Genomic DNA, 14,905 nt, shown 5'->3' on the forward strand with positions numbered 1-14,905 from the left:
AACTCCTAAAACTCTGTGTAAAATATTAAGAAATAAATACATAATAGTAGAATGAATGCCATAAAACTTTTTTTATTATTATTATCCAGTGTTGACACAGATCAAGACACAGGTTAAAGTGCAGCCACACAACTTGGTAAAAAAGACATTTTAAAGGCTACAGTAGAATGCTTTTTAAACTCGGCTCCGTTTCCGTTTCATTTGCCTGTAGCGTGCGAATGCGTAATGACTTGAGGCATTACATGGTATCGGACTGGTCATAGGCTGTACTCGCCGATACCCGATACGGCATTTTAGGCAGTATCGGAGGCATTTCCGATACTGGTATCGGTACAACTCTAGTATAAATCCTCTTACGTAACTCTCAAAATAACTCAATTCGCTATCAGTGTTGGATAGTCAGTCCAATAATGCTTTGAAAGTCCAGTCAAGTTAAATTATTTCATCCACGTTAGAGTAGTGAAGTCTGAAGTCTCTAGTGCGCCTGCTCTATGGCACAATGATGCGAAAGCAGAGTGGAATATCCTGAAATTTTACACACGAGTCGAACTTCTGACTTCATGGGCCACTGAGTAACTGTCATAGGAATGAACGGGGCCCTGCCTCCGATGTTGTATCCAGTTCTCTTTATACATCAATGGGTATGTCACGAACATGCCGGAAATCAGGGTTAGTAAACAACAGAAAGCAGCACTAAGCCCACTGAATGTTTGGGTGGTTACTTGTTGTCATATCTGTCACTTATTCAGCCACTCATTCCAACTCCCGCTGACTCATTTGAAATTATGTTCCAGCGCTGCTTTGACAGAGACGGATGGTATTTTGTGGCAGCACGTCATTGCATCGTGCCAGAAGAAGGGCGAAAATAGTGCGTCCACCCGGGTGTAATGTTTCCATCACTGCCAATCATCTAAATATCCATGACTAGAGTCATTTGTTCTGAGTATGAATGCAGATGAAACCTTTCCAGCTAAATACAGAAATACAAAAAGCCAGATGTTAGTGGGTGTTGGTGAATTTTTAGTCCAGTGAGACAGAAGCTTCACAAAAGCTTTCTAAAAGGTGACTTATTAAAAGGTGGTACACAGAGTTTTTACAGATGCTTTGATCTGCCTTTGATTTTCAATGCATCTCTGAAATGTGTTCAAAATAGATCAGCCTGGCCTCCTATCTATCTGCATATGGAGACAGAAATGAGTGTGATCTCATAAAGTGGAAAGTGTGTGTTTTTCCTCTCCCCCACTCTCTCAACCTGTCCCTCTAATATTCCTCACTCTTTCTCACCCGGTTCCCAGGTGTGCCTGCAGCCTCCAACTCCCATGTTAAAACACCATCTAATGGATTGGCTCTCTGGCCTTCCCTCCCCCTGAGACCTGCATCAATGCTGGTACGCTGCCTCCAAGCCAACATGCCTGTCTGGTCTTGTATGAGATTATTGATTACAAGAAAGGGAAGCAGGGGGGGCGGGGAGGGGGGAAATGGGAAATGGAGAGATCAAGATGGAGAGAAAGTGAGAGAAAAATGGTATGGCAATGAAATAAAAGAGAACAGGTGACAGAATGCAGCAGTGAGAGGGAAAGACAAGGAAGAGAGATGAGAGCAGACGAGGGACAGCAACAATACAACAAATGAGGAAAAATAAGTCCTTAAAGGAAACAGAGAGGGACTAAATTTGCTTTTGAGAGACTGGGAGTGCTTCTCAGTCTAGTGTTCAATTTATCAACACTTCGTTTCATACAGATACTTACAAATAAATGCCAGCAGTGCATTTGATGGCTTCCATTCAGCCATTCAAAAATTCTAAACTCTGAAAACTCATGCAAAAGTAAACTTTACTATGAATTATTGCTGGGGTTAGACATGCCACAGCAGTTAGAATGAGTCATTGGCTATAGATGCAATAATAGTGATGTCACTGGTTACATTAACAAGAGCCACTTGAGCCTTGAAATGAGCTTTCTAAGCTGTAAATTACCCACATCTATACAACCCATGATTTCAATTTTTTTGCTCATTAGATGCTCCGAGACTTCAAGGTCGGTTGCTGAGCACTCCTAATCCCATTGTATATTCTTTTTTACTTTAATAACAAAAACTAAGTTAGCATTTGCACTTTGTTTAGCTAACATTACCCAGCAGACACCCTAAACCCATTCACCTTGGCACAAATGATCTTTTTGAAGGTGTAATAGAAACAGACAGGAAGCTGGGGTGTTGGTGAGTGACAGCAAATGTTACAGCCTCTTAAGCGTCATCACTGTCATGAAGTGTATGCTTGCTAATATAGCCTAGATCAGTGGTTCTCAATTGGTGTGCCAATCCAGGTGTGCGGTGGGATTTTGTGATAACCACACATTATTATGGAAGGATATAAAGGATATAAATACAGGTGTGCCTTGTATTGAGTATTTGGCTTGCCAGTTGGTGTGCCTTGGGCATAAAATTGGCCACTGATATTGATGATATTTGATTTGTGGTTTGCGGTTTGTACAATGTGGAGTTGAAGGTAACACCACCACTACGGCCCAGCACTGAAATCAATGTGACTGCACATACTCTAAGGTTCCTGTTTGTATTGCATTGCCCCATTCAGTCTGAAGCCACATATTGTTACTGCACATTAGTTTGCTGTAATTGAGCATAACGGCTTCATAAAATCCTCTTCCTACTGGCTCTCCATTCCCTTCGACGAGGACTTTAACAAAAGTACAGAAAACACAGCCTTGTGTCCTGTGCCTCGACAGAGAGCCTCAATTACATCTATTATACTTATTCCCCTGAGGTCATGAAATGGCTCTATGACAAAAAGCCAGAAAAATAAATATAATTCTTCCCAATTTCAGGGTAGCTGTTGGCAAAGTGTTGTTAGAAATACCACAGTCACATAATGGGAAAACAGGGGAAACAGGCCTCTTATGTTCCTAACCAGATGTCCCCTGATAGGGCAAGCATTGTTTCATTTATTTTTTAGCTATATTCCAATAAAAAAATACACCATTAAAGCAGAGCATGCAGTATGAGATTATATGTTTCACATGATCATCTTATATTTTGTTTTGTAATTCTAAGTAGTAGTCGTTAATCCCCCTCGGACAGCAGATCAACATTAGCGTTGTAGCATTATTATCACCGTAGGACACAAAACATGTCTGAGTGCTGTTCTCTTATTGCAAGTTATGTTTAGTTCTGTAAACTATCAAGAAACCACTTGCACAAAGGAAAGTTTTCTTTATAATAGTCTTTTATAGCACTGTAGGCTTCTAACATTTGGATGAAGCGTGCTGAAAGATGACATACTCGTCTGTAAAGCCTCAAGTCATAAATTCCCCATCCTCTGTCTTCCAATAATCCCTGCCTCTTTCCATTTGTTTATGACACAAAGGAAGTCATATGACAGTTTGGCTATGTCATATGATATGTGGGCAGACCAATTGGGTCGGACACTGAAGAGCAAATACTGATAAGAGCTAAGGGCTGGAGTGTGTCACCTCAAGGCACAATGTGAGTCTGCTAAGAGGCAGACTGAGAGACAAAAGTCAAGTGAGAATAACTTGATATGAGTCTTTCACGGACACATATTGTATATACACAGTCACAGTGATTCTCTTCCAGATAGTGGACAAATACTGATGAATAGAAAAAGGAAACTAAGCCTGACAGCACACTGCCATTACGGACAATGAAGCTATAAATGTAAATTTCCAGTAACGGCCAGAGTTTATGAGAAGAGAAGACAGCTGTTATTATCATTTATTGCCTCCCATCATTTTTATTGTTGCTTTGACTTCCATGCATTGGACAGTGACAGTCCAGGTCAGTATTGACTGTTACCAAAGCGAACACCTGCCCAAACACGTCTCAGATATCACTCAAAAGCTGATTTCGTGAAAACAGATGTGCACACAAGATTAAAGACAAACACAGACATTTGGGAAACACATACAGCTCAGTGAACGGATTAAAGCTGTACATTTAAACAGTAGTTCCCTCACTGTTGTACGATAACAGTGCCACCAATTAAAGCAATACTTCACCTGCAAAATGACCATCTGTGTATCAGTTATTCACCGCGTGTTATCTTAAATTCGTGAAGAAAACTTTGTTTTTCTCACGAGCCTCCATGATGAACAGAGAATCCAACAAAAGTGAACATTTTTCATGAATTCAGGTATCAGGAGCCAAGTTTAATAAAAGCAAAACTATCTCAAAACATCTGTTCACAAACTCTCTCATCTCTCAGCATAATCCAAGTCTCATTTCATTTTTTTAACACTGCACATGGGATTTCACTGCCTTGATTCCTACTGTGCCAAGTTTCAAAAACTTGTTGCATAAAATACACAGAGCCTTGTACTTGTTTGGCCATGCTGCTAAATGTTGCTTAAATAGCCAATTTTCCTGGATTTGCACTTCTCCATGTTGTCCAGATTACAGTGACAGATAGGGCTGCAACCAACGATTATTTTCATTGTCGACTAATCTGTCGATATTTTCTTCAATTAGTCGACTAATCGTTTTATCGAAAAATGTGTTAAAATGTTGAAAATTGTCGGTCTGTCTCTCCCAAACCCCAAAATTATGTCATCTAATGTCTTGTTTCGTACTTTCGTAGTTCACCGTCATGGGGGAGTGTGTAAAGCTGCCAATATTTGAATGTAAGAAGCTGCAATAAGAGTATTTTGGGGTACTTTTATAGTACTTTTCTATGAAAAAAGACTCAAACCGATTAGTTGACTACTAAAATAGTCACCGTTTATTTTAATAGTCGATTAGTCATCGATTAGTCGACTAATCGTTGCAGCCCTAGTGACAGCTATAGCTAGTGGACAGGGGTTACCAATTATATCATTTTGAGATTTTACAATGCAATGTTGAGGGGAAAAAAGCAATTCATAAAATCCCATGTTGTAGCATTTTTAAGAATTTTGAAAGACTGGTTTAAGAAAATTTAAATTTATAAGAAAGTGAATCAAATAAGGCCATACTTCAAAATTAATGAATTTGATGCCTTTTAAGACCTTTGCAGACCATTTAAAATATCTGAGTAGCATGTCTGGGCACACGGGTGCATATGAACTCTGCTCACAGAGAGCTTATACACACGTGTGCTCAGGCATGTTTAGGGCATGCTATTTTGAGGCTGAAGTGTTTTATATGTTAACATTTTAGCATAAATGCACGTGTTAAGGAAGTCTGAGCATATGACTGGGTAAATGAGACTTGGATTATACTGCAAGAGTTGAGTGAGATTTTGTTAACTCGTTTTTAGATTCTTCACGAGTTCCAGGTAACAAGTGGCGAGTAGCTGACATACAAATGGTCAGTTTGTGGGTAAAGTGTTGTTTTAAACGAAAAGTAAGACATTTTGGAAAATAAGCTTATAGCTAATAAGCCTGACTCTGTCTGAAGGTCACAAAAATCCACCTGCCAGCATCTCTCTGTAGCTCACTAATTACCACGTTGTATCACAATTGATCCAGTGATCAAAAATCAACCAAACATATGAAAAACAACTGGCTTACATGGCTAATGAACGGCTCTAAACATGACCAGAAAACCTTCACTGGTATGAGCTCGGACTGCTTGAGCTACAATCCTCAGGATGTAGACGACAGGACACAGCTATTGCTGGCTAAGCCCAAGTTATCACACTGTTGTTCCTAATTACCGTTATGCTTATCACTGCTATCAGTGGGGGGGAAAAAAGGGAGGACAGGGGAAATCAGTGTTTATTCATTTCTAAATGAACTACAGGCTGTTTGTTGTGCTATTACAGAAGATGATAAACACACTCATTGTAATGGCCAAATTGCTGTTATGTGGCTGAAAATGAGGCTAATGGGAGGTAATAACGAGGACAGCAATCACGCTCACACAAACACTTAGACCCTTCAAATGAAATCAGCAAAAGTGCAAAGAGACAAAAATAACAGCAAACACACATGCCGCAATGTGCGCACAAAAACACGCGTAATTAAGTACTCACGTGTTTTGACAGGTTGGCGCTCTTCGAGTCGACATCATACCTGCACAAAAAGGAAAAGACAATGAGAGTCAGTGCATTAGAAAGTGATGGAGAGTGACAGGCGCTCAGCTGGAAATATAACAAGGGATTACAGACAAAGTAAATCAGTACGGAGCCAAGCAGCTTGTCACGGAGGATCTCACAAGAGACCTCAGGTATTTCGCTTTTCGGCATCACAGGAATCTTTCATCTATGGACTAATTGGCAGTCATACATACATGTGAGAGATGTAGAGAAAAATACTGTGCTACTGAGTAAATAAGTGTCCGTTCTTCTCTGGGTTTCCATCTCTGCTCATTAGTGTAGGTTTCGGTAGGCTGCCATGTTATTTGTTTTGGTATGTGTTTGAATATTCTCAAATTTTTTTATTCCTCTACTCCATCTGCAGGTCTCTCATACGCACAATACTTGCAAAGAGAAAAATGTGTCCAGAAATGGGCCCTCCAATGGAGACTACTCTAAGGAATGAGAAGCAATCAGACGAGCCATTCACTCAGCAATTTCAGGTCATTTCACAGCTCAGGTCATTTCACCCGCCACTAAGAATGGATCGCCCTTTGCTCAGTAATATTTTGGGGCGGAGAGGGATGAAGGGTAATTTAGTTACTTGACAAGAATGTTGGGGATAATGTACATCCTGTGTGTGTGTGTGTGTGTGTGTGTGTGTGTGTGTGTGTGTGTGTGTGTGTGCGTTGACCATTAGGTAACTGGAATTCTTAATTAATCTGAATCCAAAGCATGACTGGGTATACAACCACATATCTTATCATCAGTGTCCATATGTGCTCATACTGTCTCAAAGCTAAGTATTGTGCATTTTATTCGGAAACTAAACAGCTCTGTTTTACACAAGTTTATTCTAAATTATTTCATGTTTATTGCTTTGCTTGGTGCAGCACAAACCTGACAATGAAATCACTCAATCAATCTACTTTAGCTGTTAGTTGAGGCCACCGGCTGCTTAGAGCTAATGTTAACTAGCTCTCCTCCTGCCGATTTCTACACTGATTTGTTGTTCACAAGATCTCTGTTTGTCTCAAACACATTTTCTATTGTCCCTGAGACAACAGGACACTGTTAGTTTTGAGCCCAGGTTTTTAGCCTGCGCGAAATTGATATGACACAACTGAAAAACATTACTGTTGGCATAAGTCTGCCTTCGGGGCTTTCTGCCAGAAAGCCATTTTGTGGTTAAGGTAAGGAAAATTGTGGTTTGGGTTAAAATACATAGATTTCTATCAGAAAGTCCTGAATGGAAATGTCTCCCATGTGCAAAAACATCGACCACTGCCATCTGTGAATGTCATTTTATTTGCAGACAGTCCAATTGGCAGTCAACAAGGCGAATATTGGCCGATACCGATGTGAGGCATCCCTAGTACCTACTGTGGTACACTACACAAACTAACATACAATGCTACGTTATTAAAAGAAGTCAACGTTGACTTCAGGGCACAAACACAGGTGTCCTGGATAAAAGTCCTGTGCTTGTTTGACCCATCCACCATCGCTGCCTATAGGGACTGTCTTTTTTACACCACATCACCTCACTTCCTCGTCTGCTCCTGTAATAATTACTGCAGCCACTATAAGGCACTGCCTTACATAAGCATAAATATGGGTCGTAATAACTTGCTTGCACAGTCAACCTATACAGCCATTTTTTCAGTGAGAGTGGGTCATTCAAGACACCCTGTCTCAATGTAATTCTAGAATGCTTAGTGTGTATACAAACATTAATAATGCAAACATTGAACCCTATCTTACTCATTTATTGGTCTGCCACAAACCATGAACTTTGACCTTCTCATTAAGAAGCAAAATAAGAGTGTAAGGGTTTGCTTATACCTTTGTGAGGCTGACCGAACATAAGCACAGCTAAATCCTCAAACAAACACTATCACCTATAATGATAGTCACATGTTAATATTTACCATCTTATTGTAGCCTATTAGCATGCTAATATTTTTGCTACTTAGCACAAAAGACATAAATGAGGCTGATGGGAATGTCACTAGTTTCACAGGTAATTGGTTATGAACCAAAGTTGTGGACAAAGTGACATTTTGATGTGATGATAGTGGTATATGTAGGGTCAGAGTTTTTACAGTCCATGCTCTGGGGAACATAGTTAAATTATTGCAACAAAAAACAATAGTGAACCTTATGGTGGCACTGGAAGGAAAGTCTGGGGATTACCAAAGTTGTGCAGTGACACTGATAGTATGTTATGCTTCTCTGAGATGCATACACTATCACTAGAAATTGATATTGCAGAGACGTCTACCACACACAGTGCGGTCTTGTAATTCCTATTCAGAGGACACGCTGTAGTATTTCATAACCTCCGCTCCATTACAGTTTTTTTTTCACATAGATCCCATCTACATGATCCCAAGGGAGGAAAGATTCTTTCATCTGTTATCATCGCAGACTGTGTTACCTTCTGCATGCTGGCAGTGCCAGCTATCTACAGCTGTCAGACATGTTAGCAAGGTAGGTCCACGTACACACATGTACATTACATTAACAACAACATACACATAGATACACAAACAGACTAACAAAAAGCCAGTCCCTCAAAGGGTCAGTTCCATACAGAAAACCACTCAGCAGGCATAGAGACATGTATTCATACATTTATTCAGTTACCTAAACAAATCAGAAGGCACAGAAAGTCACATAACATAGCTGTGCTTATATATCCGGAGCATGACTATAGGGAGAGTGCACATCTTGTGTGTGTCTTTGCAGTATACATACAAAAAAAGTTATTTTTAACCAAACACACGCAAGTAGTATGGGAAAAAAGTTCTCTGTTCTGGAAAACCAATTTGAGTTTCATATTAATGTGAAATTTGACACTTATTCTGATAAATTGATGGCATAAGTGAGTATGATTTTATTTACATAGCACCTTTTAAAGCCCTTTATGAATGGCAACAGTATTACTTCTGGTATTAGGCTACCTGTAGTAATTTGTAATAAATGTGGAAGACATTTGTTTTTGCTTATTTTAACTGTAAAGCACTTTGGTTGGCTGTTGGCTGTTTTAAAGGTACTATATAAATAAAGCTGACATTGACATTGACTTTCATGCAGATGAGCTTGAATCATTTTGAAATTTAAAGATGGATAATGCAATTAATTGGATTTAAGACATTTTATGACTTTCAAAGAGCTGCATGACCCGTGACAATGTGTGGTAGAATCAGTTGTTTGTCTAACCAACATTTAAAAGACAAAAGGAGGTAAAATGGTATGTAATTGCAACTATGTTTTATAGTGTACGTTGCTTTAGACTCATTTCTTTCTTCTCAAGGAAACAATAAAAAGCATAATTGGAAAAAAGACAAAAGGAGGTTAACACTGAGCATCACTGCCAGTGGTGCTTTATAGTGATTCTGTATTGTGTAGAGCAGAGCTATAAATGACTGTGCAGCATATCTTGGGTTTAATGTCTATAAATCCAATTAAAACACAGACTCTGTTTAGCATGTGAATACACCGCACGAAACACGGATGCGGAGGGCCAATATCTAAGTCACACAAGGTCTCCCGGTAATACTAGTCTCATGCGAACAGGGCTAAAAACAAATCAGAAAGTGCTTCACATGATACAGGTATGAAAGTAAGAAAAAGAAACTAAGCTAAAATAGGAAACATATAAATACAGAAAGAACACCAACACAAATAGTGAGGACACAAATAAATTAAAGCCTCTATGCAGGGAGACAAGTTGGCGTAAATGGGTTTTGAGAAGTTGAGAAGTTTGACTCATCTGATTCGACAGAAGGGTCGAGGGGGTTCCAGAGGAATGGGGCCAAAACGGTAAAACCATAATAACCCGTGGATTTTTTTCAGAGAGAGTGGGATATAAAAAAAACATTCAAGTGCTCCGCTGTGCACAGTTCAAGCATCTAAACAGGGCTATTATCAGCAACTGGAAGTGATTCACATGAAGGCCAAAGGACCAAGCCAGTTATAAAAATCCTTTTAGAACATGGATTTTTTTCCAAGTGGGAAGCATAAAGTTAAATAATAGAACCAGTAGCAAGGTCACACAACAAAACACACAACTCAAAAACTTGTATACACATTTCAGGTAAAAAAAAAATCCACTTCAGTGTGGTAGTGAACACTGGGTCATAAGTAGAGCAGGCAGAGTGAATATGAAAGGTTAAATGCTTCTCTTTCCCTGAAGGAAACCTGTCCACTCCAATATCACCCCCACCATCCCCTGGAACCCTGGTTGTTATGGTTACCATCGCTCACATAGCCAAGAGCACGTGCACACACAAGCGCAAACGGCTGTCACCATGGCCACACACAGTATGTGGGAATGCACAAACAAGACGCACACATCAGATTTGCTTTTGTCTTGGAGTGGGACTGTCCATGTGGCCCGGTGACACTTCTCTTGTGAGATGAGAGTACAAGTATGTGTTGTGGCAGAGCGACCAGCTGAGACAGTAAAACACCAGTCTATGTATGGATACACAGAGAGAATAAAGACTTCTTAAACACTACTGAATCATATAAAGTCTGACAGACAGACAGTCTGTTCCTTCTCCGCCTTGTAGTGCATCTAATGGTATTTTCATAAATCCACCACAGCTGTTGGAAAACAACCCATATGAGTCGAGGACTCTAACACAGCTGTCACTCATGTCAATCACTGCTTGTGAACTGCGGTTTATAAACCGTCAAACATTTTACAGCCAAGAAGTACACTAAAATATGTTTCTACAAACCTCTGAGAAAAGAAATAGACAATTCAGTGACATAATCGCAATTTATATTTAACTACTAACTAACTACATATTGCTAGCTAAACAGTGTTATTATGATGATTCCTGTCCCACCTGCTCCCATTCACTTTATATCCTGTCCATCCCAGTCATGTGATGAATATTAAATTTAACTCCCATCCCGTGGGAATTCCACAGGAACCCCAGTACCCACAGGATTCCCGAAAAAATGTCAGTTTCTGGCCCAAACACACCATCAAAGAACTAGTGGCGACTAAAGCTGACTGTTGTGTTGCCTCTTGTCGCCTGTGTATCAGCCAAAAAGTTGCAGGTGAGTACATCGCACAGTGTGACTACAGCCAACACCCAACTAGCACGTACGTTCTGCGCCTGAGAGGATCTCTCCACACCAGCAGGCTATATACTGTATTTGTCATATTGTCGAGACGCTAGTTAGCACATGTTTAAAAGATCAGAGGATATTTACTGCGTGCTAGTGAAAAACAATGCCGAACTGTTTATGCTTAAGAGCTCTATTTCCCTTAGGAACCTCAAACTTTGCCTCACCTGCAAAGACAAAGACTTCCTGCTCGCCAACCACCGGCCCAGATAACGCTGCACACCAGGCAGTGTGCAGGATTCTCTATCCAAAGATTACCGAGTTCACACACAAACACATACACACACTCTTTACACACACTAAACACAGCAACGAAGCAGTGTTAACCTTCTGCTCTTTCACTTAAGAGGTATTTCATGATCTTAAGTCTAAACGTAAAAGCGTTAGAAGTTCCTCCAAGGAAAGAAACAAAAAGATAATTTAGAAAAAATAATCTCAGGTCCTGTTTATAGGACAACAATTTCAACCGAAAATGGTAAACTTAAGTTGTGTTTTGGCCAGTCGTTTACACAACAGAAGCTTTCTGGGTGCCTGAAAATGCAACGTTTTGAAAACGGGTTCCAGAGTTCAATTTTTTTGAAACAGCACTGTCTCCATTGTCATGTAAAGTAACAATATGCAGTTCCTCTGAAAACAGAGACTTTTCGCACATGCCCATTATGGTTCCGGTCACTAGGCATGCGCGAGAAAGTCGACCGTGACAACTATAATGGTGGACTCCCGAGCTCTGTTTGTGCTGCTCACCCTATCGAATTTATCAACGCTTCTCCTGCAAAGTCGTCCAGACAAACGTTCATTTGGTTGCCATTTTGTTTGTTAGTACATCACAGCTTTGCAGATGGAAGCACATGTGCGCAGGTGCGTGTTGTTTCATTACAACGTCACACCGCCAACTACTGGCCTGGTATGGATACTACAGCGTTTTTGGTCATTTTTGTGGATCCGTGTGCACAGCGATTGTTATCAAAACGTTGTCGTCTGAAAACAGAACTTTTTTCAAAACGAAAATGGGAAATAGTTCCTTTTTCAGTGGATCATTTTTGTGTAAACATGGCCTCATTTAACAAGTTTGTGTTCTTTTCGTTTCTCTCCTTGTAAACTGAGCTGAACTGCCAGTCAGATTTATTTCACCCACAGACAGGCTTCGCTGGGTCTGATGCCGATTCAGCGTGTTGTTGAAAAAAAAAAAAAAAAAGCAAAAATGGGCTGACTAGTGATGATGTGGGACACACCACAAAAACTAGGGCAACAAACACTCACTGATGGCTCAATATTGTTCGACAACTGACCACCAGGTCCCTTAGAAGAACTACGAGAAGACAAAGGAATAGGGCTATCTGTCTAATGTACTACTGCCAGGATAAAGTGCCAGTTTCAGCAAATGCGACACAAGTTATTTTTTACCAACTACAGCTTTAGCAGAAAATATGTTTATGATTAGACCGATGCCAATACAGCTGTGAAATATAGCAAAACCCTTATGCCGAACATATAGAAATACCTCCACCCACACATGGTGCAAAATCACACATGATACATGCAGCAACACTAACTCCTCCTCACAGACTCTAACTTTCAGATCCCAGTTGGACTGCGGACGTGACTCCCTGGTTCATAGATTATAACATAATTAGTCTCCATCTAATAAAATAAAGCCACTAAAATCCCCTCTGTAATTCAATGAGGAATACGATCTGAGAGCAAATTGAGAAAGAGAATCCCTTCACCTACAGGCAGTCTGGTGGCTTAATAAAGCTAAAGACCAAGTGTCTCCTGCAGATAGCATCTTATGCCTCTATACAAAGGAACGCTAATGAAGTGAGAGATGCGGCCGCAGAGCTTTTAACACATGCATATACAGAGCCATATATTGTGTCTTTATGTGGTACAGTACAGAGTGCAGAGACACAACCTTAAGGATAGCGACTTTGGTCTTTATTTAACCAAGATGCTGTTATGATCCTAGACGAATCAGTCAACTCATCGGAGTGGGCGGATTCCAAGGTCTGGATCCAGACGAGCACTCACCGCTCACAGATCCCACAATGTCCTTCAAGCTCACTATTGCTGAGCTTTGAAACTCAACACAGTTTGCATTTTGGTAATTAAGTGCTTTATTACTTTACTAATTTGGAGGATGTACTTAGTGGTAGGCATGCCAATTCCACGATCAGCCAAAAAAATCAGCGTTAAAAGTAATATTGGACCAACACCAATACTGCTTTTAAAGTACCAACCAGTACAGTGAGCACAGCAATGCATCTCAACAAAGGAAGCTGCCCTTGTTAAGAGGTAAAAGAGGAAGATTTGTGTCTGTATAGTTTATGATAAAAAAAAAAACCTTAGTGTGAATATGCAACACATCATCTGAGAACATTTCAAATAAATGTAGATGTAATAAGGTGGTAAAATGTCCTGCTTTTAAGTACATCTTACGATCAAATTAAGCCTTTTGTTCTGTAATTGTTTTATAATAAGCCAGTATTAGGTGGCATGAATGAAATTTAATCAAGTGGCACATGCATTATGCAATCTACTCAACCATCTCTCAAGTTACAGATACTGAGAGTGATTTAGAGAGGATGAGAAAACTGTGCTGTAAAGAAAGAAAGAAAAATCTAAGATAAAAGCAGCGATATTTGTAGGGTGTAAAAAAAAATCAAATTATCAGACCGTTTTGTCATTTTGCATGTGACATCTGGAGCTTCTCCAAAATTCAAAGGAAGCCTAGTTTGTATTTCTGCTTTCTAGAAGAGGCTTCAAAGACTGACCAAACCAAATATCAACTTTTGAACCTTAAATGCGAGCTGACCTTTACAGTGTCTGGTGCATGAACAAGTAGCACTCTCAGCAAATATTTACACCACAAAAAAGCAGACATACATACACATAGGTGTGGACATTACTTACAAGTCAAATCGGAGGTTCTGTCGCTCTTCAAAGAAGTAGTCCAAAATGAATTTCCGCACAAAGTCTGGGTTTAGCGTGTTGTCTATTACCTCTGTTCTCCCAAACTAGAAAAAGAAAGGAAGATAAGAACAAGATAAGAATACACCTTGCATAAATGTTGGTCCTCAGAGGAGTCAGTTTGATGATCCAGATCAACATCATCTATGAAGATGTCCACATTGATGAGAAACTATCATCTGTTTAAAAGTTTTCTTTTAATGTTTCTGCACAAATTCACACAAATCACAGTTTTCACAAGCACTTTGTGAAGCTGCAGTGCCTTATGTGAATAACTTATCACCAGCAGGTTTACTCCTCAGGTGACACGTCAGGGGAGAGTCTGGTGGTTACAGAAGATAACGTACAGCTTTAGTGTAATGAATGCAGAGCAGCCCAAGTATCAAATCAATGGGGGTCAAGTAGGTTCCAGGTTTGGTATTTAACTTAGCCTATTAATAATGCATGCAGAAGATGGGCAGCTAAGAGCTATGAATAACCAGGGATGATTGGGGCTGCAGGTTTGCCCCCTCATTTACATTAATGAATATTCATCATGGTGAAATGCCCTCGTTAGTGCTGTACAGTCATACATGACCGCATACATGCTCATAAACATAGAGTAGGTACTGGATGTGTCTATAAACACAAACAAGGTGGAGTTACTCATAATTATTTCACGTTAAATACTAAAACTGACGAGACCTTCAAGAGCACTACCACTTCCTGTGTGTTTCAACATACTGTGAGTTATATATTAGAAATTATTTACAGTTTCTACAA

General features: G+C 39.9%; 1 protein-coding gene across 2 annotated transcripts in view; it reads right to left on the bottom strand.

The window, feature by feature from the left end:
- LOC126384666 (copine-8) overlaps positions 1–14,905 on the bottom strand; it is a 115,785-nt gene that overhangs the window by 64,646 nt on the left and 36,234 nt on the right. For both annotated transcript variants that reach the window (XM_050035836.1, XM_050035837.1), the window contains exons 4-5: positions 14,087–14,190; positions 5,987–6,026 (exon numbers count right to left, since the gene is read on the bottom strand). In XM_050035836.1, coding sequence (XP_049891793.1) covers positions 5,987–6,026; positions 14,087–14,190 — 144 coding nt within the window. The remainder of the gene's footprint in view (positions 1–5,986; positions 6,027–14,086; positions 14,191–14,905) is intronic.

Source organism: Epinephelus moara, chromosome 23 (genome assembly GCF_006386435.1).
Source record: "Epinephelus moara isolate mb chromosome 23, YSFRI_EMoa_1.0, whole genome shotgun sequence".
Taxonomy (NCBI): Eukaryota; Metazoa; Chordata; class Actinopteri; order Perciformes; family Serranidae; genus Epinephelus; species Epinephelus moara.